This window comes from Sinocyclocheilus rhinocerous, unplaced genomic scaffold, assembly GCF_001515625.1.
Source record: "Sinocyclocheilus rhinocerous isolate Xijiao unplaced genomic scaffold, SAMN03320098_v1.1 scaffold218, whole genome shotgun sequence".
Classification (NCBI taxonomy): domain Eukaryota; kingdom Metazoa; phylum Chordata; class Actinopteri; order Cypriniformes; family Cyprinidae; genus Sinocyclocheilus; species Sinocyclocheilus rhinocerous.
Window position 1 is genome coordinate 1,097,722 of NW_015664181.1, and position 18,593 is coordinate 1,116,314.

General features: G+C 36.1%; 1 protein-coding gene across 3 annotated transcripts in view; it reads right to left on the minus strand.

Annotated features, from left to right (window-relative positions):
- The window catches only part of LOC107729752 (protein APCDD1-like), a 26,337-nt gene extending 10,415 nt beyond the window's left edge, over nucleotides 1–15,922 (minus strand). The window contains exons 1-5 of one of the 3 annotated variants that reach the window (XR_001638615.1): nucleotides 15,555–15,922; nucleotides 4,762–4,945; nucleotides 3,959–4,487; nucleotides 1,944–3,105; nucleotides 1,567–1,896 (exon numbers count right to left, since the gene is read on the minus strand). Coding sequence is in view for 1 of the 3 variants with exons in the window: in XM_016540430.1 (XP_016395916.1) it covers nucleotides 2,335–3,105; nucleotides 3,959–4,487; nucleotides 4,762–4,945; nucleotides 15,555–15,615 (1,545 nt within the window). In the remaining 2 variants the exon portion in view is untranslated. Of the gene's footprint in view, nucleotides 1–1,566; nucleotides 3,106–3,958; nucleotides 4,488–4,761; nucleotides 4,946–15,554 lie in introns of those variants that run through there. The other 2 variants (XR_001638614.1, XM_016540430.1) reach the window with 2 other exon arrangements.
- Between the last annotated feature and the right edge of the window lie 2,671 nt (nucleotides 15,923–18,593).

Here is an 18,593-nt window from a genome sequence, read left to right on the forward strand (position 1 = left end):
CACATAACACAACAGCGCAGTTTTTTCAACGACTTTGTTCTGTAAGTATTTGTGCCATTCATTTTCTCCCTAGGGACTTTTTTAATTGTGACAAGCCATAAAACAAACCACCCATATATGAGAATCACAATATTTTTTATGATTCATCTTGATATTTGAGGCCAAAAACATTGGAAATATAAAAAAAAGTATATTTTAAGATAGAATAAAAATGTTAAACCTATGAAATCTTGTGAATAATGTAAAAAAGAAAAAAAAGAAAACACTGCATATTATAAAAGTTTATATTAATTGATTATTACAAAATATTTGTAAAAATATTTTACAGAAGCATATATCCACTTCAGCACAGGATCTTGAAAGGGTCGCAATGGAGAAAAGAATGGGATTTTGCTGTATACCAAATATGAACATGAGTATGAACATACGATTTTATGAGTGCCTCTGATTATTTCATAATTGATGCATTCATGCTTATGCATTTAATTGAGGATTAACATATAAAAATGTTAACTGTAGTTGCTAAAATAAAAAAGAAATCATGACTACAGCAATTGTTTCTAAACCATATAAGCAAATATGGTATTTCTATCTTTTTTATATCCCATATTTATTTATTTTATATCCAATTCTTTTTCTGAAACTATGGCTACTAGGGTACATTTTTGTAAGGGTCGTGTCAAAACTATAACAATCAATATCATGCATTTTTATGTTTGACTGATTCATTTGGACATCTTGGAATTTTTTTGCTTCTAAAGATTGCCTCCAGAACAAGGAATCACTCCGCTCTGTAAAAACAGAAAATCGCACACTCTGCTAAACTTAAGACTGAATGAGTTGAACACTTCCTGTTCTTCCAAATAAACAGAGGGAGTGAATTGTACGCAGAGTTCTGAGAACTTATGCTTCAGATATTGGCGAGCGTGAGCATAATGTGGAAGCCATATGACAGCTCCGTTCAAATGTCTTGCACATGTATTCAACATTGGATGTGAATTGAACCATTGTGCAAGAGCTCACCGAACGTGCATAGTCACACACACAATACATTTTGTACAGTACTATATATGTAGTAGTGCTGTCAAATGATTAATCGCGATTAATCACATCCAAAATAAAAGTTTTTGTTTACATAATATATGTTTGTGTACGGTGTATATTTATTATGTATATATAAAAGCACACACAAGACAGTATATATTTTGAAAATATGTACATGTATTTACATGTATATATTTATATTCTTACATGTTATATTATATATAAATATATTGAACATATAAACATATGTTTCTTAAATATATACATGCATATTTTTCTTAAATATATACATGCATGTGTTTGTATATATATATATATATATATATATACATAATTTAAAAAAACAGTGTACACACATATATTATGTAAACAAAAACTTTTATTTTGGATGCGATTAATCGCGATTAATCGTTTGACACCACTAATATGTAGATATGTTAATAGAGAATCAATGTACAAAAAAAGCATCCATGACGTTTCTTATCAAAATTACTTTAATGGTAGCAATAAATATGTTCACCCTCACCATTATTAGAAGATCAAAGCTACATAAAATTTATTAGATGGCAAAAATGAGCTAAGTCTCCTTGTCTTGAAGACAACAGCCTAATATTGAAAGAGTACAGGGTAGTTTAAGTTGAATGTAGTCCATATATGCACTTCAGATGAAATAATTAGTACATACAAGATCAGAAAAGGGCATTTTGATTTCCAGCGTGTTTGTATTGTTTTTTTTTGTGTGGAAATCTTCTTTCTTCATTTACAGTCAAAAGGGAATCTGAATGTCTATCTGTATCTCCCATATCTGGTTTTAAAACTGAAGAATTGCAGATATAATGACCTCGAACACTCCTGCCTCCCTTTGGTCGGTCAAACAGATAGTCCCGCCCCAAATTCACACCATTGGTTGTACACTGGTAAGTATTTGAAGTACTTGACATGTAACTGTTTATCTTGATGGAATGTTGGCAAATATACTTTCTTCAGAACATTCAGGTTTTGAATAGATATCCATGTAGCATTCTTCTGGAGTTCATATGAAACAACGCTCCAAATGACAGACATCAAAATTATTGTTGATATACTATATGATAAAAGGAGGTTTCTATGTAAAAATTTTGCTTTATGAAAATTTCTTAGATAAAAAAAGTGTCATATTTCAGAGCATTTGCAGCAAGCGTTTTGTTATAGCACCAAAGAGAACAATCCTCCTCCAGTCTATCAGATTGTACAATGCCCGTAATAAATGGGTCAGAATTTGATCAGTGAACGTGAATGGCACGTCATATTTTAGAAAAGATAAATATTCCAGCACCATGCATTCAGAACAGACAGCAGAATCAACGAAGAGTGCAGTGCATTAGCAGAGCTTATCTTAGGTCCCGTTGAATGATCACTGTAGGAACTGTAGCGTGGATCCACCCCAACCCTTGTGCTGCATTGCACCATCGGTGTCTGAAAGGACGTTGGCCTTTTTGCAGGTCGATCCGGGCTGGATCCATCCGTGGGCCTTTTCCCATTAAACAACAGGGGGCGCCCTTTATTATCCACCCCCATCTTAAACAGCTCATACTCTTTGTGCGGAAGTCGTATCCCCAATGCGTCGCATCCGTTCGTCCAGGTTATGTCTTGCTCAACGCCCGTCTCCCACCCACCCGGCTGCCCACATCTCCCATTTTGCATCGAATTCAATTCCCGCAGCAGTGCTTGGTCATACACAATCACTTTTGCTCTTGTCACCTTAAAGACGAGCGCGGTGGCCCCACGTACTTTAGCGGACTGTCCCACTTTAACATAATGACCTGATGCCAATAGTGTAAAGCTGGGCTTGCGGCAAATTGGGTCGGAGTAATGTTGGTAGGTCCCCTCCCAAGTGCGTTGCTCCTCGCTGAAAACAAAAAGGCGAGTGAGGAAGAGGACGGCTGGATGGGACTCACAGCGTTGACTCACCCAGTTTCCATTTAGATCCAGAGGGATGGAAGGGGATGGAGGAAGGATGGGTGGATGCTGTTCAGAGGCTCGGTATACCAGGGCGCACACTGGGCATGGGTGGATGTGGTGCTGAGAGTAAAAACAAGGATTTTGTTCATTTTAGGGTTGGTGTCAATTCTATTTTTATTTTTGGAAGAAATTAATACTTCTATTAAGCAAGGAAGCATTAAATTGATCAGAAGTGACAGAAAAGACATTTAAATTTCAAATAAATGCTGTTCTTTTTATTCATCTAAAAATCCTGAAAAAATGAACATGGTTTCCACAACAACAAAAAAAGAAGAAGAAGAAGAACATTTTAATCTAAACATTTTTTCCACTATAAAGAACCTCTTGTGGATTGGAAATAATAAAGGTTCTTTATTGGCATCTATGGTTCCATGAGGAACCTTTTATCATCTGCAGAACCTTTCAATTCCACAAAAGGTTCTTTATTGTATTAAGATGTTATTTACACTAAAATTGCTCTTTTAAGAACTGTTCACTACAAGGTTCTTTGGGGAACCAAAAATGGTTCTTCTGTGGCATCATTGTGAAAACTTCCTTTTGGAACCTCTATTTTTAAGAGTTTATGGATGATAAAGGTTCTTTGAGGAACCCAGAATGGTTTTTCTATGGCAGGGGTCCCCAGTCCTCTTCCTGGAGATCTACTTACCCACAAAGTTCAGCTCCAACACTGATCAAACCCAACTGAATTAACTGAGATCTTCAGCACTCAATAATTACAGACAGGTGTGTTTGATCAGGGTTGGAACTGAACGCTTGGATTGGGCACCCATGTTTTTATGGCATTGTTTTGAAATCCCCATTTTAGAACCTTTATTTTTAAGAGTGTAGTTATTGAATATGGTCAGCATTTTATCTTAGCAGTCCTAAGCCGTTTTTAAGCAACAACAAAAAAATTGTTAGTCTTTACTCTCACCATAGCATTCTGCAGAGGCTCCTGATAACCAGTTGGTCTGTGGTGCACCCTTTCGTTCCAGTCTGTGTGCACATCCCCTAAGAACAGCTCCTGAGCCGGCCTGCTGTGCGGATGGTGATGGGTCTCCACCCGTAGCAACTCCAGTTCCATCATGGAGAACCCAAGAGCACCTAGGCAGTCTTTCTCTGCTTTGGCATTGAAGAGTTCATAGAAGCGATGAGGCACCAGGTGTCCTCCAGATTTGAGCCCCAGGCAGGAAGAGGGCAGGCGGGTAGAGAGATGATGAATGGCCTTCTGGCTGTGAATGACCATTCCTACTTTATGGAGGTGGTGCTCTGCTTCAGTGGCTCCACGGGTGATCCACGAGGCCTGGCGTAGCCGCAGTTTACCCCTGATTACAAGAGAGTAGGTTGGGATGTGGCACTTGCTGTCAGAGTAATAATGCTGGAGGGCCCTGAAGAGACGTGTGGGGCTTTGGTAAAATGTGTAGGATCGAGTGAGGAATTCTGGGCCGGGACGCACTTCACATCTGAGAAGAAATGAACAATATTTAAAGTCAAAAAGTTCGTTAATATGGCAGTTGTGAACCATTTTAATTCCATAATGTGATGCATTTTCAAGTGAAGGATATTCAATGAGACAAAATGACTGAACTACTTTAAATGACGCTTGGCTTGTTGTTTCACAGGCTTCAGTTTCAGAGTAGGTTTCTCAACACTGATAATATGCACTGACAAATCGTTTACAATAAGACCAGGATTTTGGATTGAAACAAATTGGGTCAAAAGTGTTTGGTCTCTTACCTACTTGACACCCAGTGGCCCTCCAGTTTGGGTGGTATGGTGGCTGTGATTCTTGCTTCGTTCTGTAGATGGCGTAGCTGAGTCTGGCACTGTGGCTCCCAAAACAGTCTCGTGCTGAGGTTGGCATGGGGTACGAGTGGGGCGGTGGGCACTTCCCACAGCTTACTGCCCCTCACACACAAAACTGAAGAGAGACAGGGAAATTATCATTTTGTATGTATGTTAATGCGGACATTGCATTATTACATCTCCTTCATGTAAGCTTAGTTTATATGAAAGTGTGATTTAAGTTTTGACCTAATCTTGCTTAAAATAATAACTCAAAAATCACTCTCAGGTCTTCCTTAGATGTAGACGAGTTTCTTCATCTGAACAGAAATGTAGCATTACATCACTTGCCTTACCAATGGATCCTCTGCAGTGAATGGGTGCCGTCAGAATGAGAGTCCAAACAGCGGATAACATCAAAATAATCCATAATAATGGACTTCACTCCATCAATTGATATCTTGTGAAGCGAAAAAGCTGTTTTTGTAAGAAACAAATCCATCAAGGCGCTTTTAACTTCAAACTGTCGCTTCCTGCCAAAATACGAGTCCATAACCGTTAATAATGCTTCTTCCAGTGAAAAAGTCCATCATGTTGTCCTCTCACATCAAAATCCACTGACATATTTCTCTCCTAATTCAGATGAGATGACTTATTCACTGGAAAATGCAATATTATGCCAGAAAAACAATGGTTTGAAAAATGCCTTGATGGATTTGTTTCTTACAAACACGTAGGTTTTCACTTCACAAGACATTAATTGATGGACTAGAATCATGTGGATTATTGTGATGTTTTTATCAGGTGTTTGGACTCTCATTCTGACGGCACCCATTCACTGCAGGGGATCCATTGGTGAGCAAGTGATATAACGCTGAATTTCTCCAAATCTGTTCCAATAAAGAAACAAACTCATCAACATCTTGCATGGCTTAAGGGTGACTATAGTTTCAGCTAATTTTCATTTTTGGGTGAACTATATCAAGTTTGTTTTCTTTTCATTATTGAAGTTGTAATGAAAAATAAAATTTATTTTTATTTAAAAAAAGGATATTTTAAATCCTGTTAAATCCTAATAAGTTTTTATATGTTAATGTTTTTAATAGAAATATTTCCAGTGTAGTTGCAGGTCATATGTTTTAAACTAGTCCCAATTAACAGTTTATGTGGATTGTTGTTGCTTGTAAGAGTTGCCAATATATTAAATCCAAAGGGCTTCATTGAAATCATTCCAGAAGGTCTAAGTTTGCAATAATGTGCTGATCTCTTTTCATGACTCTGCCACCACATTTCCGAATAAATTAAACCTTTAAAACCTCAGACACTTCAAAAAGCTTTGGTACCTCCAGCAATAAATAATAATAAAAAACTCTAAGAGGAGCATTTTCACTTCACGGTCTTTTACGGTCCATAAACAGGATTTTGCTGAACTGGAAGTGGTTGAAGGATTTTGCATTTCTGTAATTTTCCGTGTAATGAAACGTGATGAGGTCTATTAGAGCCATATACAGATCCCAATCCTGCTCTGACCACGATTTGTGGTGAGGGGCGGGAGGCCAGAGGTTTGGCATGTCACTTCAATCAGACACCATCTTCAAGGGAATGGGAAGGGATATGTGGCACCGGCCAATGAAAACAACAATTTTTGACATTTTTTTTTTAAACAGACAGAAAAGCAAACAGGGTCCCAGCTCACGAGGAGTGAGATTTGTCAACATGGCACTGGGCATCTTTGTTTGATCGGTAAATCTCCTTGCCGTTGGCCTCACCACAGAGCTGTTCTTGAGTAAGAACATTATAGATATATGGTGTAGTAAACCTCATTAGCAGAGGGAGAACTTTGGAAAGTTGCATGCTGAGAAGTGCTTCACAACACGTGGACACAAAAACATGAGCCCTTCTATCAAACTTGCTCCAAAGAGAAGGGTGGGAAGGAGAGAAACAACTTTATTTGGGACTTAATTTACTCTTGTTGCAAATGTCAAATCATTATTCCAAATACAAACAGGCTGAATAACATGTCTAAGTCACATTTCACCCTGAAATCGAAAGAAAATTAAGCCTATTTTAGGACAATTAAGATTATTGCATCGTGACAGTTTATTTTGATAACAATTAAGTAAATTTCCTTGCAAAACTCAGGAAATACTTTAATGATAATTTAGAGGTGTGAGGTTTTTAATTTAATTTAAAGTGCAAATACTTAAAAAATAAATAAATAAATAATTTCAATATGCACTACCATTCAAAAGTTCACCACAATTTATGCAGAAACCATGACATGTTTTTTAAGGATTATTTAATGAATAACTCAATAGAACACCATTTATTCAAAACAGAAATGTTTTTTAACATTATAAATGCCTTTACTGTCACTTTTTAGCAATTTAATGTATCCTTGCTGAATAAAAGTATTATTTAAAAGTAATATTTAAGTATTATTTGAAAGTATTATATTACTAGTATTATACTAAAAAAAACACTTTTGAGTGGTAGTGTTATGTATCTTTGCTCTCTGTTCTTTTGATTTGAGGTAAAATATATCACCATGTATTAATTTATAGTTTTTTTAATCAGTTCGATGGAACTTATAATCAGATAAAACTTCTCTCAGAGAAGCACTAAATAGAAAAGCTTTTATTCACATTTGTTAACTATAGCCCCAAAACTTCTGTGATTGCATAATTATAGAGCATTTACTGAGCATGTCAGGCTGGGTCTATTTGTTTGCCCTAAAGAAGGGAATTATTTCCTCATGCTGTTTGGGAGGGATCCAGGCTCTGCTTTTTAAAGTTTTTTTTCCCCCTGCAATGTGAAAGCAGACTTGTTGCTCATGATCACAATAAAGTGATAATGCTAGATAGAGTTAGCATGTGCTTTTCAGCCGCCTGTTTACGGTTGTTTTGATGGTTCAGCAGCCTCTAATCAAGCTGAGGTTCTCTTGTATGTTTTTTTATTCAATGCAGGCCTGTTTTATGTTACTATCTGCATGTGGATCACTTGGACGTCATACACAGAGTAGATATATATATAGCTTCTGGGCTTTTCACACTTGAAATTGTAAGCCAGGGTAATTTTCAGCCTAGTTTTTCCATATTTAAACATTTTATACTTTACTATGGATGGTCAGATTTAGTAAGAATGTATGTTTCTAAAATATTATTTGCGTTTGCCGCTGTTTGACCATTTCAACTGCTTCGCTCAAGAGTTCAGGGCTCATGAATATTTAATGAGGCAGGCATTCTTCAGTTTATGATTGGTTGCCTGTTGCAAAACCTCTGGGGCAGCGCTTCGTAAACTTGGGTTGAAAGCTGCTGTTAGTACCGTTTAAAAATGAAAAGTGCTCAACCTGTTTGTAAACGTCACGTTTACACGTTTTAAAACGCCTATAATCACCGAAAGTTATTGCATTGTTCGTTAGAATTTTTCATATTACGCTCCTGTATTTGCATAGTTAACCCTTGTTGTAACGCTAACGGTCGCTGTCGCTAATGTCGAAAAAAATCACCCATTCATGAAAATGACTGCCTTTGGATCACTTTTCACGGTGAGTTATCGACTATATGTGTGTGTGTGTGTGTGTGTGTGAGAGAGAGAGAGAGAGAGAGAGAGAGAGAGAAAAGCCCCTTTAATTGGTTAATAGGAGGGCTGTGGTTGGTGTTGTGTTGGGTTATATGACTAGCTCGGTGTAGACATAGTGTAAATTTTGTGAGGATTTCACGGCGAGATCCTATCTATGTTATAATCTCACTCTCTCTCTCTTTCTCTTATCTTTCTATCTCCAATATAAATGGCACAGAAGCGCTGTGCGTCCCAGTCAAAGCGGCAGCGCATGATATTGAGCAGCAGAGGGCGCTGTGGTAGAATGTGTGTGGTCTCTTTGCTTACAGGCAATTCCCTTTAGTGTGAGCCAAAGTAAACTACCTGTCCTAATATTCCAACCATTCAACACCCCCAGACACACACACACTGGAGACATTGATTTATAGAAGAAGTGAGGCTAGCAAAAGTACCTCCGTCGGTTTCATGTATTTGTTTTTATTTGTCATTTTAATTTGGACAGCTTCTCTCTCACCCCTAATGCGTCATTACTGAAGAGTGGCCAAAAATAAAATATCCCCTTCCTCTCTACCACTGTTCCTCCTGCCATTTGCCATTGCCTATTTAATATAATGTGAATGAAAATGAGACTGTGAGAGACACAGGTTCAATTTTGATCACTCATTCAATAAAACATTAAAAACATGTTATTCCAAAGGACAAAAAAGTCTAGTTGAAAGTCCAAAATATTCAACAGACTGTACACATGGCCTCATTTTCAGTCACGTCAAACCAGTGTTATTTTAATATCAGTCATATACTTTTTTGGGGGTTAATATTTTAAATTTGATTTTTTTTTTTTTCATCACTTCTAAACCTTATTTTTTTTAATTTTCTGTTTTAATTTTAATTATAGTTGAAGTTTTAGTAAATTTTTTTTTTTTGGTAATTTTTGTTTATTTTATCCAGTTTTAATAGTGTTTTATTTATTTAGGCTAGTACTTCATCTTAATCAAAATGAAAAGTTATATAAATCACTTAAGTGAAAATGCTTCTGTTTTGCATTATTTTTAATTTAATACATTTTTGAAAAAAATTTATTTACGAATTATACTATTAGAATTAATACTAGTTAATTATTAATTAATACTAATAATTTCACATTTTTATTGTATTTTAGCCTCGTTTATAGTATTTTGTTTTAATAACATTTCTTCATTTTACATCATAACTTTATTTTACATTTTCAAAATCCTAAACCTTCATTGATTTCCATGTTTAAATAAAAAAAAAAAAAAGATTTTCTAAGTGTTCTCAGACTTTTGGATCATAATAATAATAATAATTAATAATAATTTATGCATTTAGCAGACGCTTTTATCCAAAGCGACTTACAGTGCATTCAGGCTATACAATTTTTACCAGTATGGATCATACTGTATATATCATAGTATATGAATATGGTAATAATTCAGAACCACTGCATATATCAAAGCACCATAGTATCACCGTCTGATACCATCATCACTGTACTACAGTATTGCCACATGCATGAAATGGCCCCTTTTCAGTGTTTAACTGCCTTTGTGCCGCTCATCCGCCTCTCTCTCCCACCGGCCCCTGCTTTGATAACTGCTCCCTGATGAAAAAAACTCCCATTTACACCTCATTTACTTTGGATAGAGCTCAGATTCCTTGCTTCCTCTCCTTCTCCCTCTGTCACAATCTTTTTGTCTGATGAAGTACAGTTACAGAAAGGTAAAGTTTCCTATAAAGAGTCAAGTCTGCATGTGTGTGCATGCATATGAGCGCTAGGGGCAACAAAGGTGTGTGAACGCTTATGTTCCTGTGCATATGTTTATGAAAAGAGTAGGAGAATATGTTTGTGTACAGAGCAGTTATATCTCCATCTATGTAAGAAATGGTGGGTGTATGTGTGTTTTTTTCCCCCATAATTCTTCTCTTAACTCAACTTCCTTACAATTCTGCAGCATTGTTGTCTTTTCATGAACGTTAAACCTGCTTAATCTAGCAGTTGTTTTCATTTAGATAAAGGATTATGAGAAAGCTTCTCCCTCAAACTAACGGTTTCCCCTAGGGTTAACTCAACATCACTGATGGTGACTAACCAGCAGAACTCCTGAGTACTTATCCCTATTTTTTATTTATTTTTTTTAGTTCTGTTAGGTATTTGGATCTAGTTAATGCAATATCTTGCTAGCCTAATCAAAAACAACAAGTATTTGGTTATTAATTGAGTGGAAAGTAAAATCATATGATGCGATTTCAATTTTTCCTTTCTCTTTGGAGTGTTACAAGCTCTTGGTGCATAAAGAAGATCTGTAAAGTTGCAAAGACTAAAGTCTCAAATCCAAAGAGATATTCTTTCTTAAAGTTAAGAGTCAACCACGAGAGCACACCTCGCTTTTCAGAATGATGAGCTTTGTAAAAATCGACGAGTTTCAGAAAGGCGGGGCATAGAGGAGCAGCAATAATGTACATTATGTGGAAAATAATGTGTTTTTTTAACCTTAAACCGCATAAACACATTGCATTACACCAAATACACAACATAATGTTCTTTTTAGCAACATCATATGACCCCTTTAAGGCAAATTATGGCAGAAATGCAGTTAACTTTATGAAATTCTGACCTTGATCTGAACACAACTTTCGAAGTATCTTAACATTTAATTGTGTTACACTAACTTTAACTTCAGTAAGTGTCATGCCAAATTCCACCCTAATAAAAAACTGCATTATTTCAGTGATATTTAATAATTTCATCTAATATCACTTGCACATGAATGATGGTATGATTTTTTGAGCCCAGTCTCATGAAAATGCATATAAATAGTACACCAAATAAAAACGAAAAACTCGTGGTGTTGATACGCAAAAATGGACTTTGGCGTTCATATGATACGCACGTGTTTGGTGTACATATAATACGCAGTTTTTGCATGCAAAAATACAGTAAAACAGTGATATTATGAAATATTATTCAAATTTAACTGTTTAACTGTTTTCTATTTTAATATATTTTAAAATGTAATTTATTCCTGTGATGCAAAGCTGAATTTTCAGCACCATTACTCCAGTCTTCAGTGTCCACATGATCCTTAGAAATCATTGTAATATGCTGATTTGCTGCTCAAGAAATTTTTTTTTATTATCATCAATGTTAACCACAGTTGCGTTGCTTAATATTTCTGTGGAAACCATGATAACATTTTGTCAGGATTTTTTGTAAATAAGCTTGAAAAAATAGAAGTATAGCTATGTTATATAGCATCCCTGCTATATAAACGTATTAATTTCTTACTTTTATAAATTAAGAATTTATACATTTGTCATTTATAAATGTATCTAAATTAAAATCTTACCTCAAACTTTTAAATAGTATTGTATATTATACATATCATGTATATGGGATATGTTATGTCAAAATGTGGAAAAGGTTTTTTTTTTTCAAAAATTCACCAACATTAGTCAACCATATGCAGTAATCCAACCTGTTACTGACCACATACCAAATCAGTTAACGAGACAGTAACTGGTGTGATCTTATGCTATAGCTGATTGATGATTTTGAAATGTTGTGCATCAGTGAAAGTCTCTCTGACAAGCACTGGGCCTCCTTTTATCTATAAATGGCTGACAGCCTTTCTCTCATGTCGTCTGCGTATGAATATTACTCATGCATCTCAAAGCAGACATATTTTTACAACGGTGGCCAATCACAATGCACTGGATAGCTGGCCAATCAGAGCACACCTCGCTTTTCAGAATGATGAGCTTTGTAAAAATCGACGAGTTTCAGAAAGGCGGGGCATAGAGGAGCAGCAATAATGTACATTATGTGGAAAATAATGTGTTTTTTTAACCTTAAACCGCATAAACACATTGCATTACACCAAATACACAACATAATGTTCTTTTTAGCAACATCATATGACCCCTTTAAGGCAAATTATGGCAGAAATGCAGTTAACTTTATGAAATTCTGACCTTGATCTGAACACAACTTTCGAAGTATCTTAACATTTAATTGTGTTACACTAACTTTAACTTCAGTAAGTGTCATGCCAAATTCCACCCTAATAAAAAACTGCATTATTTCAGTGATATTTAATAATTTCATCTAATATCACTTGCACATGAATGATGGTATGATTTTTTGAGCCCAGTCTCATGAAAATGCATATAAATAGTACACCAAATAAAAACGAAAAACTCGTGGTGTTGATACGCAAAAATGGACTTTGGCGTTCATATGATACGCACGTGTTTGGTGTACATATAATACGCAGTTTTTGCATGCAAAAATACAGTAAAACAGTGATATTATGAAATATTATTCAAATTTAACTGTTTAACTGTTTTCTATTTTAATATATTTTAAAATGTAATTTATTCCTGTGATGCAAAGCTGAATTTTCAGCACCATTACTCCAGTCTTCAGTGTCTCATGATCTTTTAGAAATCATTGTAATATGCTGATTTGCTGCTCAAGAAATTTTTTTTTATTATCATCAATGTTAACCACAGTTGCGTTGCTTAATATTTCTGTGGAAACCATGATAACATTTTGTCAGGATTTTTTGTAAATAAGCTTGAAAAAATAGAAGTATAGCTATGTTATATAGCATCCCTGCTATATAAACGTATTAATTTCTTACTTTTATAAATTAAGAATTTATACATTTGTCATTTATAAATGTATCTAAATTAAAATCTTACCTCAAACTTTTAAATAGTATTGTATATTATACATATCATGTATATGGGATATGTTATGTCAAAATGTGGAAAAGGTTTTTTTTTTTCAAAAATTCACCAACATTAGTCAACCATATGCAGTAATCCAACCTGTTACTGACCACATACCAAATCAGTTAACGAGACAGTAACTGGTGTGATCTTATGCTATAGCTGATTGATGATTTTGAAATGTTGTGCATCAGTGAAAGTCTCTCTGACAAGCACTGGGCCTCCTTTTATCTATAAATGGCTGACAGCCTTTCTCTCATGTCGTCTGCGTATGAATATTACTCATGCATCTCAAAGCAGACATATTTTTACAACGGTGGAATGAGAGGAGCAGACAATGCCAAACAGCTGGAAAAATTATGGTGGCGATTCCTTGTAATACTGGAAAGCCTTCATGCTTTTTTTAATCAATGTTGAGGCGTAACCTTTTATAAAATCACCTTGTGTTAAATAATTTTCCACTTTAAATCAAAGTAGACAAAGTATAACAGCCAACTACAATACATCGTTGCATTTAGCATCTGTTTTGGCAGATTACTCAAGCGCATGGGCATGATATTAATCATTTTCACAGATTTAATTCCGCTGTTTGATGAAAGAAGCTCATGTTTTGTAAGAAAAGAGACAGTACAGGCACATAAATGCACACATACTGACCTCTGAGGGCATGGGTAACTGCCATGAGTCATTGGGGGTGGGTGTAATTGCGCCAGTCTTTCCCTCTCTCTCGTTCTGTAGGCGGCCTGATAGTGAGAACAGAAGCCTATTGCTTTCTTCATCACCCTAACCATCCCTGACTGAAAGGAACGGGAGCGTAGAAGAAAAACAGCCACTAAATGGCATACGAACAGAAGGGGTCGTTAATGGAGCTGGCCTGTTACTCTAATCATTATTTTAATGGTGGCATTAGTTCCACAGCTGTGATCTGCTTTCACAGGAAACAATGGCCTCCTCTACACCCCTCTGCTAACTTTAAAAGAGCCTGGAACAAAAACGGGGGTCCGGGGCCCGTGGAGGAGACTGACAGGTGAAAAAGAGTGGTGCATGGGGATAGGTGAGAGTTAGATCACAGTGTCGAGCCAAACTCTTTGCTATTTATATTTAAAGCTCTTTCAACTTCACCTGACTAACTTACAGTGATTTTCCTGGAGAACAAGCCAAATTTCTGTTACTAGTGCACTCTTAAAAATGAAAATTATAACCTTATGCCATTGGAGAACCTTTTAAAGTTCCTGAACTGACATTTATTCTTTATTTCTTTAGAAAACCATCTGTGTGGTGCTTTAAAGAAGCCAGAAACTGACATGCTGATCTGAAGAACCTATAAATGTAACATCAAGAACTTTTTTCATGTCAAAAGAACTTTGTAGACCATACATATAGCGAAAATACAGTAGTTGATAAGAAGGTGCTGCAAAAACTATTTTTTAAGAATATGGGCTTCAATTCAAACATTTTCAATTTATATTTTGATTATATCATTTGCATGCAAACCAGAAGCATTTTTTAGCCCACTGTATGTTTTACACATGCACAAATGTCCCACCAACATCAGCTTAAGTATTCAGAAAGGGTGTAAGCGTGAGTTGCATGTGTTTCTTTTAACAATTTAAGGACAAGTTTAGTTTTGTCATAGGTTTTATTAAGGTTAATTAAAGCTGGAATTACCTATAAAACTTTAACTGAACCTTTCCTTGAGAGCTGTTTGTCATCCTTTAGATCTTAATTACTCTTATGAATGCCAGACAAAAAAAATGCAGTATAACTTTGATACAGTAGAAATTGCTCAGACATGTTGGTCTCGATAATGAAGGTGTTTTGCTTGGCAGCTCTTATACTTTCACACATTAACAATAAGCCATTCTTAAGCTATAGCTTATACTTAAGATTCTCATAATTCAGATTTGTGATTATTTGCATTTACATGAATGCCATAAGACATAAGATTCATTCTTTCAAATGTGCCATAAAACTTAATCATAGGTATGTTTCTGATAGGTTCTTCAGATAAGCATATTTGGTTTCTTCTCAACAGTGGTTCTCAGTCCTGGTTCTGAAGAACTGCACATTTTGGATATCTCGCTTATTTAACTCACCCGATTTATATCATCAGCTTATTAATAGAGGCTCCAAGACCTGAATTGGGTGTGTCAGATAAGGGAGACCAGGACCAGGATTAAGCCCCCCTGCTTTAAAGCACCAGTTAGTTTTAGAGGGTAAAAGGGACATTGTATGACTCCAAAAGCTTTTTTTTTTTTTGTGGCGTCACAATATAAAAAAGATTTTATGATTCAGATGTATCAGGCGTATGATCATGCGCTTTCATGATTTTTTTTTAATTAAAATATTTATTAGTATTTTAAATAGTGACTTGAAATGCTTCATTTAGAATGACAGAGAGAAAGAGTATAAAAGATAACAAGTTAACTAACCTTGCATGAGAAAAACCATCCAAGTTGTATTCAACAGGTGAATAAGTCTCTCCTCAGCCATGATCAGGTACTTACAGTCTCCAAATCACTTTACAATAAATGTAGGGTTAAAAAGAAAAGGCTTTGGAAATGCTCCTTTCCTGAATGTTCACGTCAATGAGAGCGTGTCAGATGAGAGATTACCAGTTATGCAGATCAATTTAATCCACTTAGTCCAAGTTTCATCTTCAGACGTGAAGTTTTCCATTCATGGTAGAACTCATTGACTGAGTTTGCAAGATCTCTTTTCTTGATGGTGCTTGAAAGACCGTCCCTTGTTGATTCTGTGCTCTCTCTGGTGATGATAAACCTGAGTGGTGCTTGTAAGAGTCGGTCTTTGGTCTACTCAGTTGAGAGGAGCTAGAGAGCGGAGCGAGAGTCTGAGAGGAAGGGAGGGAGGGAGAGAGAGAAAAGAGGAGGGAACTTGTAACCTCCCAGCATTAACCCATGGGGAGCACTCAGGGTAAGGTGCAAAAGGGCACAATCAAAGCCAACAAGTTGAGAAACCTGCTCGCAACATTAGATTAAACATAAATGTGTTAATCAAACACACACACCTATATATAAACACAGTTTGACAGATGCAAAGTAAGCAGAAGGTTTCCTGCATTAACTTTGTAATGCTTTAAATCTTTTCTCCCTTTACCTCATGTACACATATAATATGGGCATAGTAGGTGGTGTTAAAAAGGGATGGCACAGTGCCATCTGAGAAAAAAGTTTAGGTATATTGAAATTATAACTTGACTCTGCCAGCTGCTATGATTTTAAAATGCAATACAGTAGAGATAACACAGTGAAAGTACAGTCCAACAAAATAAATCTTTTCATATATGACATATGAGCCTAGATAGCATTAAAAATACCAGCTATAAATAATATTTACTATAATGATATATTAAATGGATTTAATGCATGTGAGGTAAAATATGAGTACAAGTTTAGTCAGACATTAATGGTGTTTAATGTGTTGGTGAGAGTGCCGTGAAACTGGTACTTTTTTTTACTTCGATGCTGCAGCCAATCCATTGAAGAGTTTATGATCTGAGTGATTTGGATTCTGTGTTATGTTCATGAGGTCAAGTTGAAGAGTTAACTTATATGCTTGGATTCAGAAATGCATAGAAATTTGATGGATTAGTGTTTTTTTGTACTAGGTAAGGTAAATTAAATGTGTAGCCCACTAAACACAAAATCTTTTTGCATATGGACTGCCGTGTGAACTCATTAACTCTGAGTCTGAATTCTTGTTAAGCCTTCTGTGATATCATTTTTGGCCACAGCCTCATAACTGTTTGTGACTGCTGTGTCGATCAGTCATTCATTTACTAATGTGTTTGTTGCAGTAAAGAAGTGACGAGTGAGAACAGAGTTGGACCGAGGACATAACCCTGAGGAGCGCCAGACCATGTTGCTGAGTTTCACCACTTGTGGTTTGCTGTGATGATAAAATCCAGTGTCTAATTTCCAGACAAGCTGCACAAACTCAGTGTTTCACATCTCAAGAGTTTATTTGAGGAAATAACAGCTGAATTTCAGAACTAAAGGTAACGGTCAGTACAGTTCATGTTTCATAATGATCACCAGTGGTTTTGCTAGTAATGAGAGATGGCACGTGTAATTGAGTTATTTTGATTTATTCATTCAGTTATTTAGTACAGTCTGTTATTTCAGCATTTAGGCAAAACAAATCTGAATAGTTAAAGGTGATAAAATGTGTTTTTATCCCAACTTAATATGCCAAAACAAATTAAAAAAAAACCAACAAGTGTCTTTGGCACTTTTAAAACATTACTCTTTTGGTTTAAACACCAAGACACACCTAAAAATGCAACTCAACCAATAGCATGAATTTGGGGGCGGGACTATCTGTTTGCCCAACCATTGGGAGACAGAGTGTTTTGGAACCTGTTTAAAAACAATCATTATTTTTGCAGTTTCCTTTGGTAGCTATAGTGGCGCCAAATTACATACTTTACCTTTAACCATTCTTGTATTAGGAAGAAACTGTTATATTTAGCTCACATGTAAGAAGACAGTAAGGTTTACATCATATTCCCAAGACATGGTTACAGCGCCCCCCACAGGACCTGCTTAGTTTCTACACACATTTATGGACATAGTCTTGTTTCTTTTTCCACTCTCTTTCTGACTTTTGCCTTCACATTGCTTTCCATATAATGGAGGCAGCTTCCAATCTAACACACCCATGCACCCAAAACCACAAACAGCTCTCTAATCAAAACCTTTCTATCTCACTGCCTTCTTTGTCACACACTCTTACGCACAGATTTGATGTCATTGAGGTGCAAAGCTTCTTTGCAAAACCACCACCCATTTCATTCTTTATCCCCCCTTTCTCTCATTCCCCTGAGGCCTGTGCAATCAGTCATCTGTTTGATCATGTGGAGATGTGGCTTTAGTGTGTGTGCTGGCTTGGTGCGTAACTCTGTCTTGGTGCTTTGAGATATGAAAGAGTATTTTTCCCCCTTCGCTTCCTCAGTTTAAACCAGAGATGCCGCAGCGGTTCCAAACCAGTGAAGTCTAACACATGGCGGTCGTCCAAGCTGCAGGAGGTCCAGCCCAGGTGGGCAAGAAGGGGGTTTGGCGCAGTACAAAAGCAGAATCGTGCCCCTGTGCATAAGATAAGATCCACTCTCTAATCATCACACATTCAGATCCCTGCATGCTATCAGGCAGCTGGGTGACTGCAAATGCACACTGACACAAACACTTACTTTAAACGCACACCGATAGGATTGCCAAGCGTCTCTTACATTCTTAAAAATTAAAGATTCTTTATTGGCATCTATGGTTCCTTGAAGAACCTTTGACATCCATGCAACATTTCCATGCACAAAAGTTCCTTTATAATATAAAAGTTCTTTAAATTATTAAAATATTCTTCACACTTTTGAAAAAACAAAAAACAAAAGGTTCTTTGGGTAACCCAAAATGGTTCTTCTTTTATTGCATCGATACAGAAACCCTTAAAATCAT